At 35.9% G+C, this 15,363-nt stretch overlaps 1 protein-coding gene and 1 long non-coding RNA gene across 2 annotated transcripts; one reads left to right on the forward strand and one right to left on the reverse strand.

Moving 5' to 3' along the window:
• Positions 1-8,555: 8,555 nt before the first annotated feature.
• On the reverse strand, positions 8,556-10,173 carry LOC149612739 (uncharacterized). Its single transcript, XR_016376340.1, has 3 exons — positions 9,243-10,173; positions 8,863-9,178; positions 8,556-8,763 (listed from the first exon to the last, which is right to left on the reverse strand). It is a non-coding gene; the product is annotated as an uncharacterized LOC149612739 (long non-coding RNA).
• On the forward strand, positions 8,560-10,373 carry LOC149612740 (protein abnormal spindle-like). The gene is made up of 3 exons (XM_089858219.1): positions 8,560-8,689; positions 8,987-9,209; positions 10,245-10,373. Exons 1-3 carry the CDS (start codon positions 8,574-8,576, stop codon positions 10,332-10,334), a joined length of 429 nt encoding a protein of 142 aa, XP_089714345.1. The 5' UTR covers positions 8,560-8,573; the 3' UTR covers positions 10,335-10,373.
• The last annotated feature ends 4,990 nt before the right edge of the window (positions 10,374-15,363 follow it).

Raw genomic sequence — 15,363 nt, forward strand, 5'->3', positions numbered from 1 at the left:
GCGAGTTGAGGGCGCGCGTTTTTACCTTTATTGCATTGTCAGATTGCTATTGATTTGTAGACAACACGAAAAAAGCGTGAAATATCTATCTGGCAAAGAAACAAACATTCTTGGCGCAGCGGGGGCGATATTACCATTGTCAGAGCGAAGCATTCAGTCAGGTTTTACAGATGGACGATTTCGCTGATGTTAGCTCGCCCCCCCCCCCTATTAAAGAGACAATGAAATGCGCAAAAGTAACTTAATTTAAATAGGTAAATAGGCTTGCTAAGTCTTAACTACCAAGAAATTTCTGACCACGATAGACCACTTCGATGTAACTAAGAGAGGAAGATACGGGGGTAAAACTTGGCCCTCCAATTCCGGTTTTGAGCGCATGCGCTGTAGCCACGCGCGGTGACGTGTTGATTGTCCCCATGCCGATGTAGGTTGCGCCGAAATGGTCTATCCCAACCACTTGACGGCGTCCGTTTATTCTCGCCGTCGATGGTTGGTTGTCCGTTCATTTCATTCTCCCTTTGAACAATGGGGGTCTTTGAAGATACTTAACTAGGCATGGCCACCCTCGGGTGTGATGGGGTACCCTAAAAGAGGGGCCAAACCCACAAACCCAAAACTTCTTTCGTAGAAAGGTTAAAAGTTACCTTATGAAAAATGATTTCCACAGGTTAAATTACGCCAAATTTTTCAGTAACGATTACCCACTGACGCTTTAAGGTAATTGGGTAATTGTTACTGTTGATTACCGTAATTCTTTCCAGAAAAAAACTAATTTCATTTATTAATTTTAATACCTTAAAATATAAAAGCAATTAAGGTTTAAATTTTAAGTTTAATTAAAGTCCAGATTTATTTTTTTATATTTGAAACACGGTGGAGAATAAGAAGAACTCGAAATTGACACCAGATATTTTTCATTAGTCTTAATAAGAAATATTACTTTTTCTATTTGTCTGTAAGAGCCTTTGCGGGTTTTTTTTTTCTAAGCCTTGGCTTAAGAGTACGCCCTTAATGGTCCTTAGAAGAACGCTTAACCGGCGGCATCTTCAGGCGCACTTGAAAATGAACCACGTTACGTACCATTCTTCCCAATGTGGTATTTAAAACGTAAGAAGTGTGGTTGATAGCGATGCGGTTCAAGGGGGCCTGAAGCCATTGGATTTATTAAGCTTAGTATTTTGTAGTAATTTAAGAGTCTATAAATTCCGACGATTTCAAATCGGGAAAAGCAAAAACAATTGATCATTCTGAAGACCGACAAGAGTTATAAAAGCTAGACATTTGGCTTCCTCCATTTTCAAGAACTTATAATAAGTTTTTCTCTTTTAATCCCGGGCCAAACGTCTGAGAGCTAAGACATTGCCAGCTTTAAGAAATTTAGAAGTTAATTAGATGACAATCACGGACCTTTTTCCCCGTTTTTTTTGTTTTGTTTTTTTAACTAACAAAGTTTTACACACGCAACTGACGATAGAGGGGTCGGACACTGAAATGAAAATTTATACAGGGTTGCCACGGGTCAGGGAAAACCTGGAAAAGTCAGGGAATTTAAAAATGGGTCGAAAAGGTCAGGGAAAAGTCAGGGAATTTAAAAATGGGCCGAAAAGGTCAGGGAAAAGTCAGGGAATTTAAAAATGGGTCGAAAAGGTCAGGGAAAAGTCAGGGAATTTAAAAATGGGTCGAAAAGGTCAGGGAAAAGTCAGGGAATTTGAAAATGGGCCGTAAAGGTCAGGGAAAAGTCAGGGAATTTGAAAATGGGCCGTAAAGGTCAGGGAAAAGTCAGGGAATTTGAAAATGGGCCGTAAAGGTCAGGGAAAAGTCAGGGAATTTGAAAATGGGCCGTAAAGGTCAGGGAAAAGTCAGGGAATTTAAAAATGGTCCGTAAACGTCAGGGAAAAGTCAGGAAATTTGGATCTGAAAGTTCAGTGGCAACCCTATTATAAAAAGATAGCATTCTGCAAGCTGAATATTGATAATAGCCCATACGTTTTTCCCCCCCGAGTCTATCTTATCTCTAAGGGTGGTCCCTGCAACTCCAAATTGCCCAAGAAAAATTGATTTCAAAAACTAAAATTTTGAGGACCATAAAAGTTCAACCAACTTAATGTTTCATAGTTTATACGAAACAGGGCTTTTAAAAACTATTTTGGTTAACGTTTGACTTGGCCCATTTGGTTCTGTAGACTTTTCTATGGTCTTATACCATATCTCCAGTATAGTCTCAAGTTGGTCGTATGGTTCTTAGTATAAACGACCAGTTGGTCTTGTAGCCTTTCCCTTAAGCCTGTAGTTTGTCTTATACTTCATTCGGCATAGTCCAAAGTTGGTCTTATTTTGGTACTTAGTATGAAACTCTTAAAATATCGAATGAAAGAACCAATTGGTGTTATAGGCTTTTATGTAGATTCCTGAATTGTTCTTATACTCCATTCGGAATAGTCTCAAGTTGGTCTTATGGTTCTTAGTATAAACGACCAGTTGGTCTTGTAGCCTTTCCCTTAAGCCTGTAGTTTGTCTTATACTTCATTGGGAATAGTCCAAAGTTGGTCTTATGGTCCTTAGTATGAAATTCTTAAAATATCGCCTTGAAGAACCAATTGGTGTTATAGGCCTTTCTATAGGTTCCTGAATTGGTCTTATACTCCATTCGGAATATTCTCAAGTTGGTCTTACGGTCCCTTAAATTTATCCCAGAAGTAAATTCAAGTCTCGTTTTTTAGCTTAAAAAAAAACTAAGAAATTCCTTGTATTTCGTTAAATTCTTATTTATGGTTTTAAATCTTAAATAGGGCTCGTATTTAACGATAGTGCCAACTTAATCCCCAAAATATCGTAACAATATAGCGAGGGCCCCCCTTTGGGGACGTGTCACGTGTCTGTGCCCCTGTTCAATATAATATTCCTAACACCTTCTTTATCTTTACGAAAAAAAACCTTAAATTTTTCACATCAAAATAAATGTTTCGAGATTGGAGAGATTCCCTCTACCTAACGATATTTATAGTCTTTGAGCCGCTTAGTTTCTTATAAGTCACTCAAAGAATATATACTATTTTATTAACCTCGAGTTTAAAATTGTTGGCTATCTCTATCCAAGTTGTTTTTTTAATATATAATTTTTCTAAAATTAATTTGGAAGTTTTTTGGCCTTAAATTTTATTTTTGAAATATTTCACGGTAAATTAATTATTATTATATTTATACCTTAATTTTAATTATTTGTGGCTTCATCCGCTTTAAGGGAGATGAGCCAAATCCACCAATACATCATAATTGCGAGCTTTCGAACCCTATTTTTTTTTTTTTTTTTTTTTTAAATAACTTTTAATTAAGAATCAAAAAACATTATAAAAATTTTAAAACCATCATTAATTTAGAGTAAAATTAATTTTTTTGAACCCGAGGTGTTGCTTCGAACCCAGAACCGCAATTGTTAATTCATCAAAGGGGTAAAATGCACTGAAACTCGAAGCTATACGCGGAGTGATACATTAATATAATCCCCGCGTATTTTAAAGTAGTTAATGCGTTCTTAAGGCGCGGCGTGGCGCCCGTGCTTAAGGACTTAAGGTAATTAATTAGCGATTTTTAATGGCTATCTCTTTAAGGTTTAAATTTGGCCCACCCCAAAATATATTTTTGTTTAGGGCAAATGGGTGAAATTTATACGCATTTTTAATTTTAAATATTTCCAACCACGGGTCCCCATTAATATATTAATATCTGTAGGGACCCCGGATTAATTACATCACCATTAATTACGATATTTTACGCTTAGAAAATTTTCGGGTAATCAGCGTAAAATTATTCCTAGAAAATAAGAATGAAACATTCAAGTTTAAAAAAAGAAAGAAAATTTTTTTCTTAAACTTTTATTTTTTATCTGATTAATTGTGGGAAGTTATAAAAGTTTTAGTGCCATTGGAAAATTATCAAATTGCGGTTTCGCATGGGTGTCTTTTAGAATTTAATGTTACAATATAAAAAATATCCGGTTTTTTATCAAATTTGAAAACATCTATAATGGGTTTTTTTTACTAATCTTAATTTTTTCTGTTAAATTTCGCAGTTTTTATAATGTGGTATATTCCCGAAATTTGCTAACTATTTTCTATGGTAAGATAATATACAGGGCTGAGGGAGCCCAGCGCTCCTATAAAATCCTATATTTTTGAACCTGTCCTATGGCTATATTATCACCTATAATTTCACGAAAGGTCAGACTATAATATAGTGTATTTTTCTTATAAAATTGCATTTTAATCTCGTTTCTCAACGTCAAATTTAGTAGAAGAAACGCGGCTTTAAAATGACAGTTTTTACGAGTCGAGCTAAATTGTAATTTTGTAAGTTACGACGTTTTTGAATTGAGCCTTTACGCTTAGTAAAAAGCCCGCCAAAATAGGCTGCACTCCATCGGGAGTTACGTCCCCTTCGCTCTAAGAGCGCGATTTCAAATAAAAACCGTTACAAACGCAACTTTCTCTTTCTTCCTTCCCCCCTCCCCTTCTTCCCGAAACTTCGAGAGTCCGGGACCCTCTCCCTCCCTCCCTCCCTCCCTCTCGCCCCGGCCGGCACTGCACAGTGCAGGGCCTCTATTGTAATAGAGCGAGACGTACAGAAAATTTGAGTGACTAGCCCCTCGATGAGCAGCCTTTTACCCCCCCCCCCTCCATCCATCTTACGTCATTCTTATTTTGTCGAGGGGTAAGAAACTCTACCTGACATATCTCAAAACGTTTTTTCTTTATTTAAATTAATCATATCTTCAATATTTGTTCTAAAGGGAGGCTAAAAAATAAAGTGGTTTTTTTTATCTAGTCCTATCTGCAAAGTGACGCATCCAGAAAATATCCTGGACTCTAGAGTCAATAGGCCAAAAAATGACACCAGAGAGGAAAGAGGTGAGCGGGAGTCATTATGGTGATCACTCCGTGGGTAGGCGATTGATTGTTAGGCGCAGCCGCCTAGCACCATCCTATTCGTACGAAAACTAGCTTCTTTTTTAAGGCACAGGGGGCGTCGTCGGCGTTTTTTGTACCGCACGACCCTACCGAAAAGCTGGGAGGATTTCGTTTCAACTCCATCTCACCTCTTTCCTCCAAGGTTTTGAATTGGCGGAAACATCGCGCCTTTCCCGCAAAAAATATGACTTTCACTACTTTTTTGGCCTATTGACGCTATTAGGCCTATTTTTTGCCAGTGAGCCACTTTGCCCCCTGGCGGTCGATTGATCCACTACCTCCTATATAAGAGAAAAGAATTCTAATATCGCGGGTATTGTTTGTTTGATCTCAGCAATATCAGGTGCATTTTTGATTTTAGTATACTTAAATATTATTAAACTAATTTATCGCGATTATTTTAATGTTTTAAAGGCAATATGGCTGAAGGGGGCGAGAATATTTTTGAAGATAGTTTTTACGAACCGAAATCTGAGGAAGTCGCGGACGAGGAAGCTGTAGTCCGATGGTTGAATCGCATTTTCACGCCACCAGAAGGCCTTTCAATCAATGAAAAAAAAGGTAACTTTTCAATTTTGGCCTACCCCCTATTTATTCAAAAAAAAAAAAAAAGGAAGTACATGAGTGGGATGGTTCTATGGCAAATGATTAATCGATCAAAGGATTTTAAATATATTTAATTTGAATAATCGATCAAAGGATTTTAAATATATTTAATTTGAATAATCGATCAAAGGATTTTAAATATATTTAATTTGAATAATCGATCAAAGGATTTTAAATATATTTAATTTGAATAATCGATCAAAGGATTTTAAATATATTTAATTTGAATAATCGATCAAAGGATTTTAAGTATATTTAATTTGAATAATCGATCAAAGGATTTTAAGTATATTTAATTTGAATAATCGATCAAAGGATTTTAAGTATATTTAATTTGAATAATCGATCAAAGGATTTTAAGTATATTTAATTTGAATAATCGATCAAAGGATTTTAAGTATATTTAATTTGAATAATCGATCAAAGGATTTTAAATATATTTAATTTGAATAATCGATCAAAGGATTTTAAATATATTTAATTTGAATAATCGATCAAAGGATTTTAAATATATTTAATTTGAATAATCGATCAAAGGATTTTAAATATATTTAATTTGAATAATCGATCAAAGGATTTTAAATATATTTAATTTGAATAATCGATCAAAGGATTTTAAATATATTTAATTTGAATAATCGATCAAAGGATTTTAAGTATATTTAATTTGAATAATCGATCAAAGGATTTTAAGTATATTTAATTTGAATAATCGATCAAAGGATTTTAAGTATATTTAATTTGAATAATCGATCAAAGGATTTTAAGTATATTTAATTTGAATAATCGATCAAAGGATTTTAAGTATATTTAATTTGAATAATCGATCAAAGGATTTTAAATATATTTAATTTGAATAATCGATCAAAGGATTTTAAATATATTTAATTTGAATAATCGATCAAAGGATTTTAAATATATTTAATTTGAATAATCGATCAAAGGATTTTAAATATATTTAATTTGAATAATCGATCAAAGGATTTTAAATATATTTAATTTGAATAATCGATCAAAGGATTTTAAGTATATTTAATTTGAATAATCGATCAAAGGATTTTAAGTATATTTAATTTGAATAATCGATCAAAGGATTTTAAGTATATTTAATTTGAATAATCGATTTAAGGATTTTAAGTATATTTAATTTGAATAATCGATTTAAGGATTTTAAGTATATTTAATTTGAATAATCGATTTAAGGATTTTAAGTATATTTAATTTGAATAATCGATTTAAGGATTTTAAGTATATTTAATTTGAATAATCGATTTAAGGATTTTAAGTATATTTAATTTGAATAATCGATTTAAGGACTTTAAGTATATTTAATTCGAATAATCGATTTAAGGATTTTAAGTATATTAATTCGAATAATCGATTTAAGGATTTTAAGTATATTTAATTCGAATAATCGATTTAAGGATTTTAAGTATATTTAATTCGAATAATCGATTTAAGGATTTTAAGTATATTTAATTTGAATAATCGATTAAAGGATTTAAAATTTTAAGGAGCTACTGCTAACCAAAGCGTCCCTGTTCAAATGGCTCCTGACAAAGAAACACTCGCGTTGAAACTATACGCATCGGAGTTGAATATGAATCACCTGAGGCGGGACGCCTTCATGCTATTCCAATCGGATGCCATGAAATCAATTTTGCGTAAAATCGAGCAGCAAGTTAGTAATAAACTCATTTGCATTAGAGAGGACAGGAAACTTTACGATGATTACAGTAAGTTTACTTGATTTTTCTCGTTTCCTGAAATCATAAGTTCATAAGATACGTTCCATCTATAAGTATGACACTACCTATACTAGTTCGTAATGCTAGTGAAAGACTTTAAAGCTCGAGCTAGTTCGAGTACGACAATCGAGAATTGAAGCCCTACACTCGGTGTTAATTAATTTTGTAGGGCTTCCATCTAGGTCCTATTTAGTCTGCCTTTGAAATCAGCGCCTGACCAGGCATCGCTTTACCTCAAATCTATGACCTACCTCACTCGCTTCGTGACAAGCTTATGGAACTTATCTTATGAACTTGCGGTTATTGAATCAAATTAAGGTTTACATTAATTTTGAACATCAGGGCTGAAAATATTGTTTTTGGATTTACTACGGAATTATAACGGTTTATGGTTGCATATTGGGCTTGAGGTAATTGATTTACGAGTCATGGTCGCGAGTCGTTGTTTAATTTTGCGAGTTCCGTTCCTCAGATTGTCTTTGGTGAAATAATTTACCTGGAAAAATATAAAACTTTATCCAAATTTATCATCCAAAAATTCTTGTCCTCGAGCGATATCGCCACGGAATACGCCCATAAAGCCGTGCCCAACTTGTACGCCAAAGGCTACGGGGAAGAAATGTCCAATCATATACTTAGGAAGTTTCTTTTCTTGATTTTATTCTTGGATAAAGCCAAGAATTCGCGTATCATCCAACACGATCCGTGCCTTTTTAACAAGAACGCCGAGATTAAGGTAAGAATACTAAACCAATTAGAGTTTTTTTTACACTTTAGTGTTCGAATGTTGCGGGGCTTTTCCTTCTTTGACAGTAAATTCCTGTTTTAAATCGTAATCGATTAATCGAAATTGGGTTTACGAATAGTCCAAATTTGTTTTATTAATCGAAAAATATTTTGCGGGTTTTTCTTTCTCTGATAGTAAATTCCTATATTAAATCGTAATCGATTAATCAAAATGTGTTCTTCGAATATTCTCGCATCCCTATCTGATCAGTTTCTGAATCTTAACGATTAAAAGTCAATACTCCTATTTACTTTATTAGATTAATCGGTTTTTAATCCATTAATCGTTATAAATCAAGAAATACCCTATTGCCAGTTTCCGAAAGATTAATCGATTAGGGACAGTCGTATAACGATTTCTATATCTAGAAAAATAATATATAAATTCAATTAATTCTTTCAATTTTAGGCGAGTGAGGATATCTTAATCGCCTTTTCGCTCGACTTCTTGAACGAGGAGGGTGACATCATGCGTCGTTTAAGTAGTATCGGCTACACTGTCTCTTGGAAACAAAAGCCCATCGAAGAGTTCAATTACGCCGTGACCGACCTCAGCCAAGATATGAAATGCGGAACGCGTTTAGCGTAAGTTCTTCTTTACATCTAATACTACGGGGTTCGTACGGAACCTGGATAACTCGGGGATTTAAAGTTTTGTCCTAAAAAGTCAGGGATTTTTGTTTGGTATATCAAACCATGCTTCGAGAAATGATAAATATGGGCCCAAGTGTGATGAAGTGGGCTCTGCGGGTAAACACCTTAAAATGGTCCCAGGCATGTTGGCAAAATTTGCTCAGGGATAAGCTGGGAAAGTCTGGGATTTTTCAATATAATCATTTCGTTTAACAATTCCGAACGTCCTAATGTATTGAACATTTATAGTATGTTATGTGAGCTTGTATTTCACTCATGGGGCTTAACGGACACATTGACGGTTCCGGCGGCAACTCGGACTATTAAAGAGAGGAATGTCGAAAGCGTCTTCAAGGTGCTCAGGGAAAATGGAGTGGATTTGCCCGCCGATCTCAAAGCCAGCGATATTGCGGACGGACATCGTGGACACACTTTGATGCTCTTGGGGGAAATTGTCTATGCACTTAAACAAGTAAGTCTGTTCTCTGTTGACAATCTTACTTACTTAATCTCGCGTTACTTTAGCGCTATTGGTCAGGGCAAAGCTGGAAAAAACAGGGAATTTAGAATTAGGCCAAAAGTCAAGAGGGTTCGTACAAACCTGGAAAAAAGGGGAAATAAATAGTTAACGGAGACTCGGAAATTAAGAATTTTTTAATAAAATTCTGGGAAATATGGGAAATTTGTCAGCTTTGAGTAAGTTTGCTTTGAAGGGGTTGCTTCAACTATAATAAACCACTCGCCATTGTTATTAACACGTGCTTAATTTCACGCAACTTTGGAGGCTCATAACTCTGGTTCTACTAGAGATACAGGGATGCCCTTTGAGTATGTTATAGTCCATCCAACCATACTAAGAACTTAGGGTTACGACAAACAGGGGATGTTCAACATACCCCCCTCCATTGGAATAGCATTACACTAAACTTTGGAGGCTCATAACTCTGGTTCTACTAGAGATACGGGGATGTCCTTTGAGTATGTTATAGTCCTATTTGCCCCCCATCCAACCATACTTAAAACTTGGGGCTTCGACAAACAGGGGGGTGAGTAATTAAGCAAAATGTTCGTTAACTTTCCCTCCTTAACATATGGGCTTAATTACACGCAATTTTGGAGGCTCATAACTCTGGTTCTATTAGAGATACGGGGATGTCCTTTGAGTATGTTTCCAACGATTCCAAATACTTTGAGTTACGACAATCGGAAGTTTTTTTCTTTTTCCCGAGTTTATTTTCCCGACGGTATTGTCTATATGGGAACGTTTTTGAACCTTGGAGGAGCGAGGTTTGATGGAGTAGTCGAAATGTTCATGGGTTATGCGAGGCAATGTCTCCCAGAGTACCTCGCGCATGCCCCTACTCTTTGAGTGGCACTCCATTTTATCTTCCCATAGAACATTATATAGTCAGAGGCAGAAAGGTGCCATTACTCTATATATTTTAAAAAATATATATATATTAAAAAATTTTCAAATCTTTGTCATGAATTGATTCAATTATTTCAGGAAAATGAACGTTTAATGGCGGACAATCAAGTTCTTCGAGGCCAAAACGAAGTCGTAACCAACTTCTTCGAGACGTTAATGAAGAAATAAACTATTCAAATATCGCCATTGTTGTTTTTACGCAAATATGCTAAAAAACATACAAACAAAACAAACTTTGAATTAGATTGATAATTAAACGTTTTTTTTCTATCGATATAAACAAACAAACAAAATATCATAAATTTGCCCACCCCGCCTCGCCCCCTTCCTGGTTTTTATTATTTTAGAATGTTCGCGTTAAGTCGATGATGAGTTTTTTTTTTTTTTTTTTCAATTTAATATTTAAATTTTAGTTCCTTTTGCGTGCTGTTTTAATTATTATAATTCATTTTTATTCATGTATTTTACAATTAATTACAAATGGTTTGAAAAGATACAACAATAACAGCTTTTGGGGATTTTTTTTAATTGTAAAACAAGCGTATAAATAGTTTTTAATTGTTTAATTTTCTCCTTAAGAAAAATTAATTAATTTTTTGTCCCGACATCTTGCCAATTTAAGCTTTTAATTACGGATTTATTAATTTTTTTTTTTGCTATAGTACTTGTATTTATGAAAGATATCATTTTTATTGCTATAAAAGTATTATGATGTACAGAGTAGATCGTAAACAAAAGAAAAACGCGATAAAATCTAAATAAAAATGTCAAATTTTAAAGTTTGTAAGCGTATTTATGTTTTTATAAACACCCTGCATTTAGTTTTTGTAAAGCTCGTGTCGTTGTGCGCAAGATCGAGTGGGCTATGGTTCAATTTTAGACAACCGGTAGGCTCAATTTTTAATAAGTTTAAAGTTAACTGGGATTAAAATTATGTTTGATTCCAATTTTTGAACGTTTAAGGCGCATTTTCTTGGAATTTTTAATCGGAATTATCTTCAAATATTTTGGTAATTATCATTTTAATTGTTCGGTATCGGGCTTCATCCCCTAAGCCTCGGCTTTAGTTTGAAATAATTTTATACAAGAACTATGAACCAAGTGGGGGGTTCATAAAATCTGGGCCACCAAGGTAGGCTCTATCAGCGTTGCCAGATGTACCATAATTATGGTACAGTACCATAATTTCACCTCGAAATTCACAGTGTACCATAATTTCTACTATGTACCATTATGGTACGCAAAAACACAATAATTTTGATATTTGGTACCATAAATTCAATAATTTTTTTAAATAGTACCATAAATTCAATAATTTCACTGTTAGTACAATATTTTCAATAATTTTTCAAGGTGTACCGTAAATCCTTCAGTATACTATTCCTAGAAATTCATTGCATACTACTTCTTGGAAGTTGCGAGACGAAACGCAATAGAGTTCTCATGGCAAGGATGGATGATAGGGTAGGATAGGTAAGCGGCTAGCACGTCCTTGAACATAGCCCACTTGCTCACGCTATGCCTGAAAGGGCTTTACCAGCCGTACCATAATTTTGCCAAGAATTCAATAATTTTGGAGCGAGAATACCATAATTTCGTTTTTTCAATCTGGCAACGCTGGGCTCTATTGTAATAGAGCGAGACGTACAGAAAATTTGAGTGACTAGCCCCTCGATGCGCAGCCTTTTACCCCCCCCCCCCTCCATCCATCTTACGTCATTCTTATTTTGTCGAGGGGTAAGAAACTCTACCTGACATATCTCAAAACGTTTTTACCTCTCCGTGTGACGTAGTCCAGGAGAGGTTCTGTAACGGCCGTGTCTGTCTGTCTGTGTGTGTGTCTGTGTGTCTGTCTGTCCGTTGTTACACCCACGTGACCGCGTTCGCAGTTTGCGTATCGGAGCAAACGTGTTCGCCATTTCCGAACTGCTTTCACAGTCACGGAAATGGCTCCTCTACTTGAGTTCTCACACCACCATCTTCTGGTCTTTGTCCATCCCACACGAACACCAGTCTGTACATACTGGCTTCTAATCACCACCATCTTCTGCTGGTCTTTGTCCATCCCACTTGGACACCAGTCTGTACATACTGGCTCCTAAACACCACCATCCACTAGTCTTCCGTCTACTCCACATAGACACCAATCTGTATCATTGGCTTCTAACACCACCATCCACTGGTCTTCCGTCTATTCCACATAGACACCAATCTGTATCATTGGCTATCATCGTTTGGTTTTAGGATATACGCGGCGATCAGCTAGGGTTACGAGAAACGTCTAGCCTCCCTAAGGTGGGATCGCCACCAAAGGTTTTCGCAATTGCGCTTTTTACCTCTCCGAGTGACGTATGTCACGGAGAGGTTCTAAAATCGACAGGCATGTCTGTGTGTGTGTGTGTGTGTGTGTGTGTGTGTGTGTGTCAGGCTGTTGTTATTGACTTACACCCCAGGGGACCGCGTTCGCAGTTTCCGAATCGAAGCAAATGTGTTCGCCATTTCCGGACCGCATTCACAGTTCCCGGAAAATTCAAAACTTGAGGCTATCCACAATTCAACTGGCCACTACTATTTCATCTGACTAGTCAATTGTCCATTCCACATGAACACCAATCTGTATTCACTGGCTTCTAACAACACCACCTTCTGGGCGTTGCTTTTGTCTATCCCACAAAGACACCAGTCTGTACTTACTGGCTTCTAACACCACCATCTTCAGGTCTTGGTTTTTGTCCATCCCACATGGACACCAGTCTGTACACCTGGCTTCTACACCACCACCTTCTCATATTTGTTTTTGTCCATCCCACATGGACACCAGTCTGTACACCTGGCTACTACACCACCATCTTCTGGTCATTGTTTTTGTCCATCCCACATGGACACCAGTCTGTACACCTGGCTTCTACACCACCATCTTCTGGTCATTGTTTTTGTCCATCCCACATGGACACCAGTCTGTACACCTGGCTTCTACATCACCATCTTCTGGTCATAGTTTTTGTCCATCCCACATGGACACCAGTCTGCACACCTGGCTTCTACTCCATCATCATCCTTAAGGTTAAGACATACGCGGCGATCGGCCAGGGTTACGAGAAACGTCCGGCCTCCCAATGGCGGGGCTTCCACCAAAGGTTCACGCAATTGCGCTGTTCTTATCCATAGCTGCGATTCGAAATCCTTATATACTACCTATTAGAATAAGGTGAAGCAACCGGCGTATGCTTCATTTTAAACGCCAATATTAGTCAAGTCTCTCAAGAATGTTTAATTGTTCTTTATCAAGACGATGTAACGCTCAATAAGGCGAACAACTAACGAAGAAAATATTTAATATTAATTAAATTTATTTTAATATTTAAGATAATCTTGTTTCTAAACTCAAAATTAAAACGGAAAGAGTTAAAAAGCAGTCTATTTTTTTGTCTGTGTGTGTCTGTCCGTTGTCACACTAGTGCGCCGAGTTAGCAGTTCGCTTTGTTTTGATGTGTTAAGAAATCCTACAGAACCTTAATATTCACTTTTTCATAATATAAAGTGAATATGTGGAAATCTTTTTCGTAATTACGATGCATTTAGTACTTTTGTAGCTTTAAAGCTCTGTTTCATTTTGATATTCCAAGAATGTTTTTTAATATTGTTATTTGAAATGGATGTTTATATATTACTTAAGCTATACCACATCTGTTTATAGCATAATCCTTTCTATAGTGATTTCAAAACGAACGCAACTATATTGGTTAAATGTACTTTTATTTGTCAATAGGCCTAGTGAACCAAAAACTAAACGCTTGGGTTTGGTTTTCGTTTCTGTAATGCAGAGACATTAACGGTTCAGAGTGAGCCGAAAGTTAAATACACTGTTAAATAATTAGGCTTAGATTTTATAATCATGGTGGATATCTGGGCCGCGTTCAGCAGAGCTCAGCGCTGTTAGCAGTGTCGTACAGGACGGGATTTTGCTTTTGAATTTGACGTCACGGTGCTCAGCGCTGAGCCAGCGCGGTTTTCAAAGAAAATAGTCGGGTTTTGGGAAAACGTGACGTAAAACGCGTAGTTCTCAGCTTGGCGAAAAACATGGAGGAATTAATACAAATAGCTCTTGCTGATTCTGATGGGACTATAGCTATTTAATTGGCGTGAAACCATTTGATGACGCGAGAATTTTAAGAGACATGTTACTTTCTAATTTTAATTATAAAAGACGTTGTTATCTATCTCTTTAAATATGTTATCATACAATTTTTGTTAAGCCTTGGTACCTTGCACGCTTTATTGCGCTAGCGTCATTTTTAAAACACCGATGACCGGAAAAAAGCTATGACGACAGATCTCACCGGTAACCGTTTTCCAAAATCCGCTGTCATTTTGGGGAGCTCTGCTGGACGCAGCCCAGACCAGTGAAAGGTCTGATCGTAATCGGATTATAGCTTCGTGTTTTCATGCTATTTATGGTGCGCATTTACTTCCAGTGTGTGTAGCCACAAATAAGCTTTGGTGTTATGTAACGTTAACAGTCATGTTGACAAACTAAGAAAATCGTTGAGGTGAAACGAGAGGATAGTGTTTACATGGCAACCCTGTTGTGAATATGGCTTTGAACATAGAGGGTATACAGTTGAGGAGTAGAAAATTCGGCCTTTACAAAAACGTAAAGGTAATATCCCTCCAAAGGTTTAGCTCTTCATTTCCCGTTTTTCCCCCATCGGATGATTTTAATGTGTACAAGTATATCCTTATTGGATGTAAAATGTCGTCTGATTTACAGTATATTTGCTATGCTTTGTATACTGCTTTAATATTTCATAAATTTTAACTTCAGTATTTGTTCTTAAAAAAAGAAACATTTCCATATCTGGGTAAGTAAGTTTGTAAGTAGTCCTCCTCGGAGAGGTAATATTTTGGTTTTCCCAACTTGTTCCTTACTATTATAATGGAAACGAATCGTATATATACCCCAAAATCTGAAGAAAGCGGGCAAGAGGGGTACCCTTCACTTTAAACGTCAATATTAGCAAAGTTTGAGATGATAATAGGTATAACTTTATTTTAAACGATTTAACTATTATTAATGTTAATTATTGAAGATTAAAATAATTAAAAATATTTATATTTATTTAATTATTAAAGATAAACCTCTCGTGCAAAGAGAGAGATTATCATTGCCTCCTATATCTACCAAGGCCCGTGCATG

This window comes from Phalangium opilio, unplaced genomic scaffold (genome assembly GCF_054372755.1).
Source record: "Phalangium opilio isolate 3A_F unplaced genomic scaffold, DU_Popi_V2 ptg000232l_1, whole genome shotgun sequence".
NCBI classification, from domain to species: Eukaryota; Metazoa; Arthropoda; class Arachnida; order Opiliones; family Phalangiidae; genus Phalangium; species Phalangium opilio.

Coding starts and splice junctions, on each gene's coding strand:
- LOC149612740 (XM_089858219.1), top strand. CDS start 8,574: ATGCGTCGTTTAAGTAGTATCGGCTACACTGTCTCTTGGAAACAAAAG. Junction 8,690..8,986: donor AAATGCGGAACGCGTTTAGC/GTAAGTTCTTCT, acceptor GAACATTTATAG/TATGTTATGTGAGCTTGTAT. Junction 9,210..10,244: donor TTGTCTATGCACTTAAACAA/GTAAGTCTGTTC, acceptor CAATTATTTCAG/GAAAATGAACGTTTAATGGC.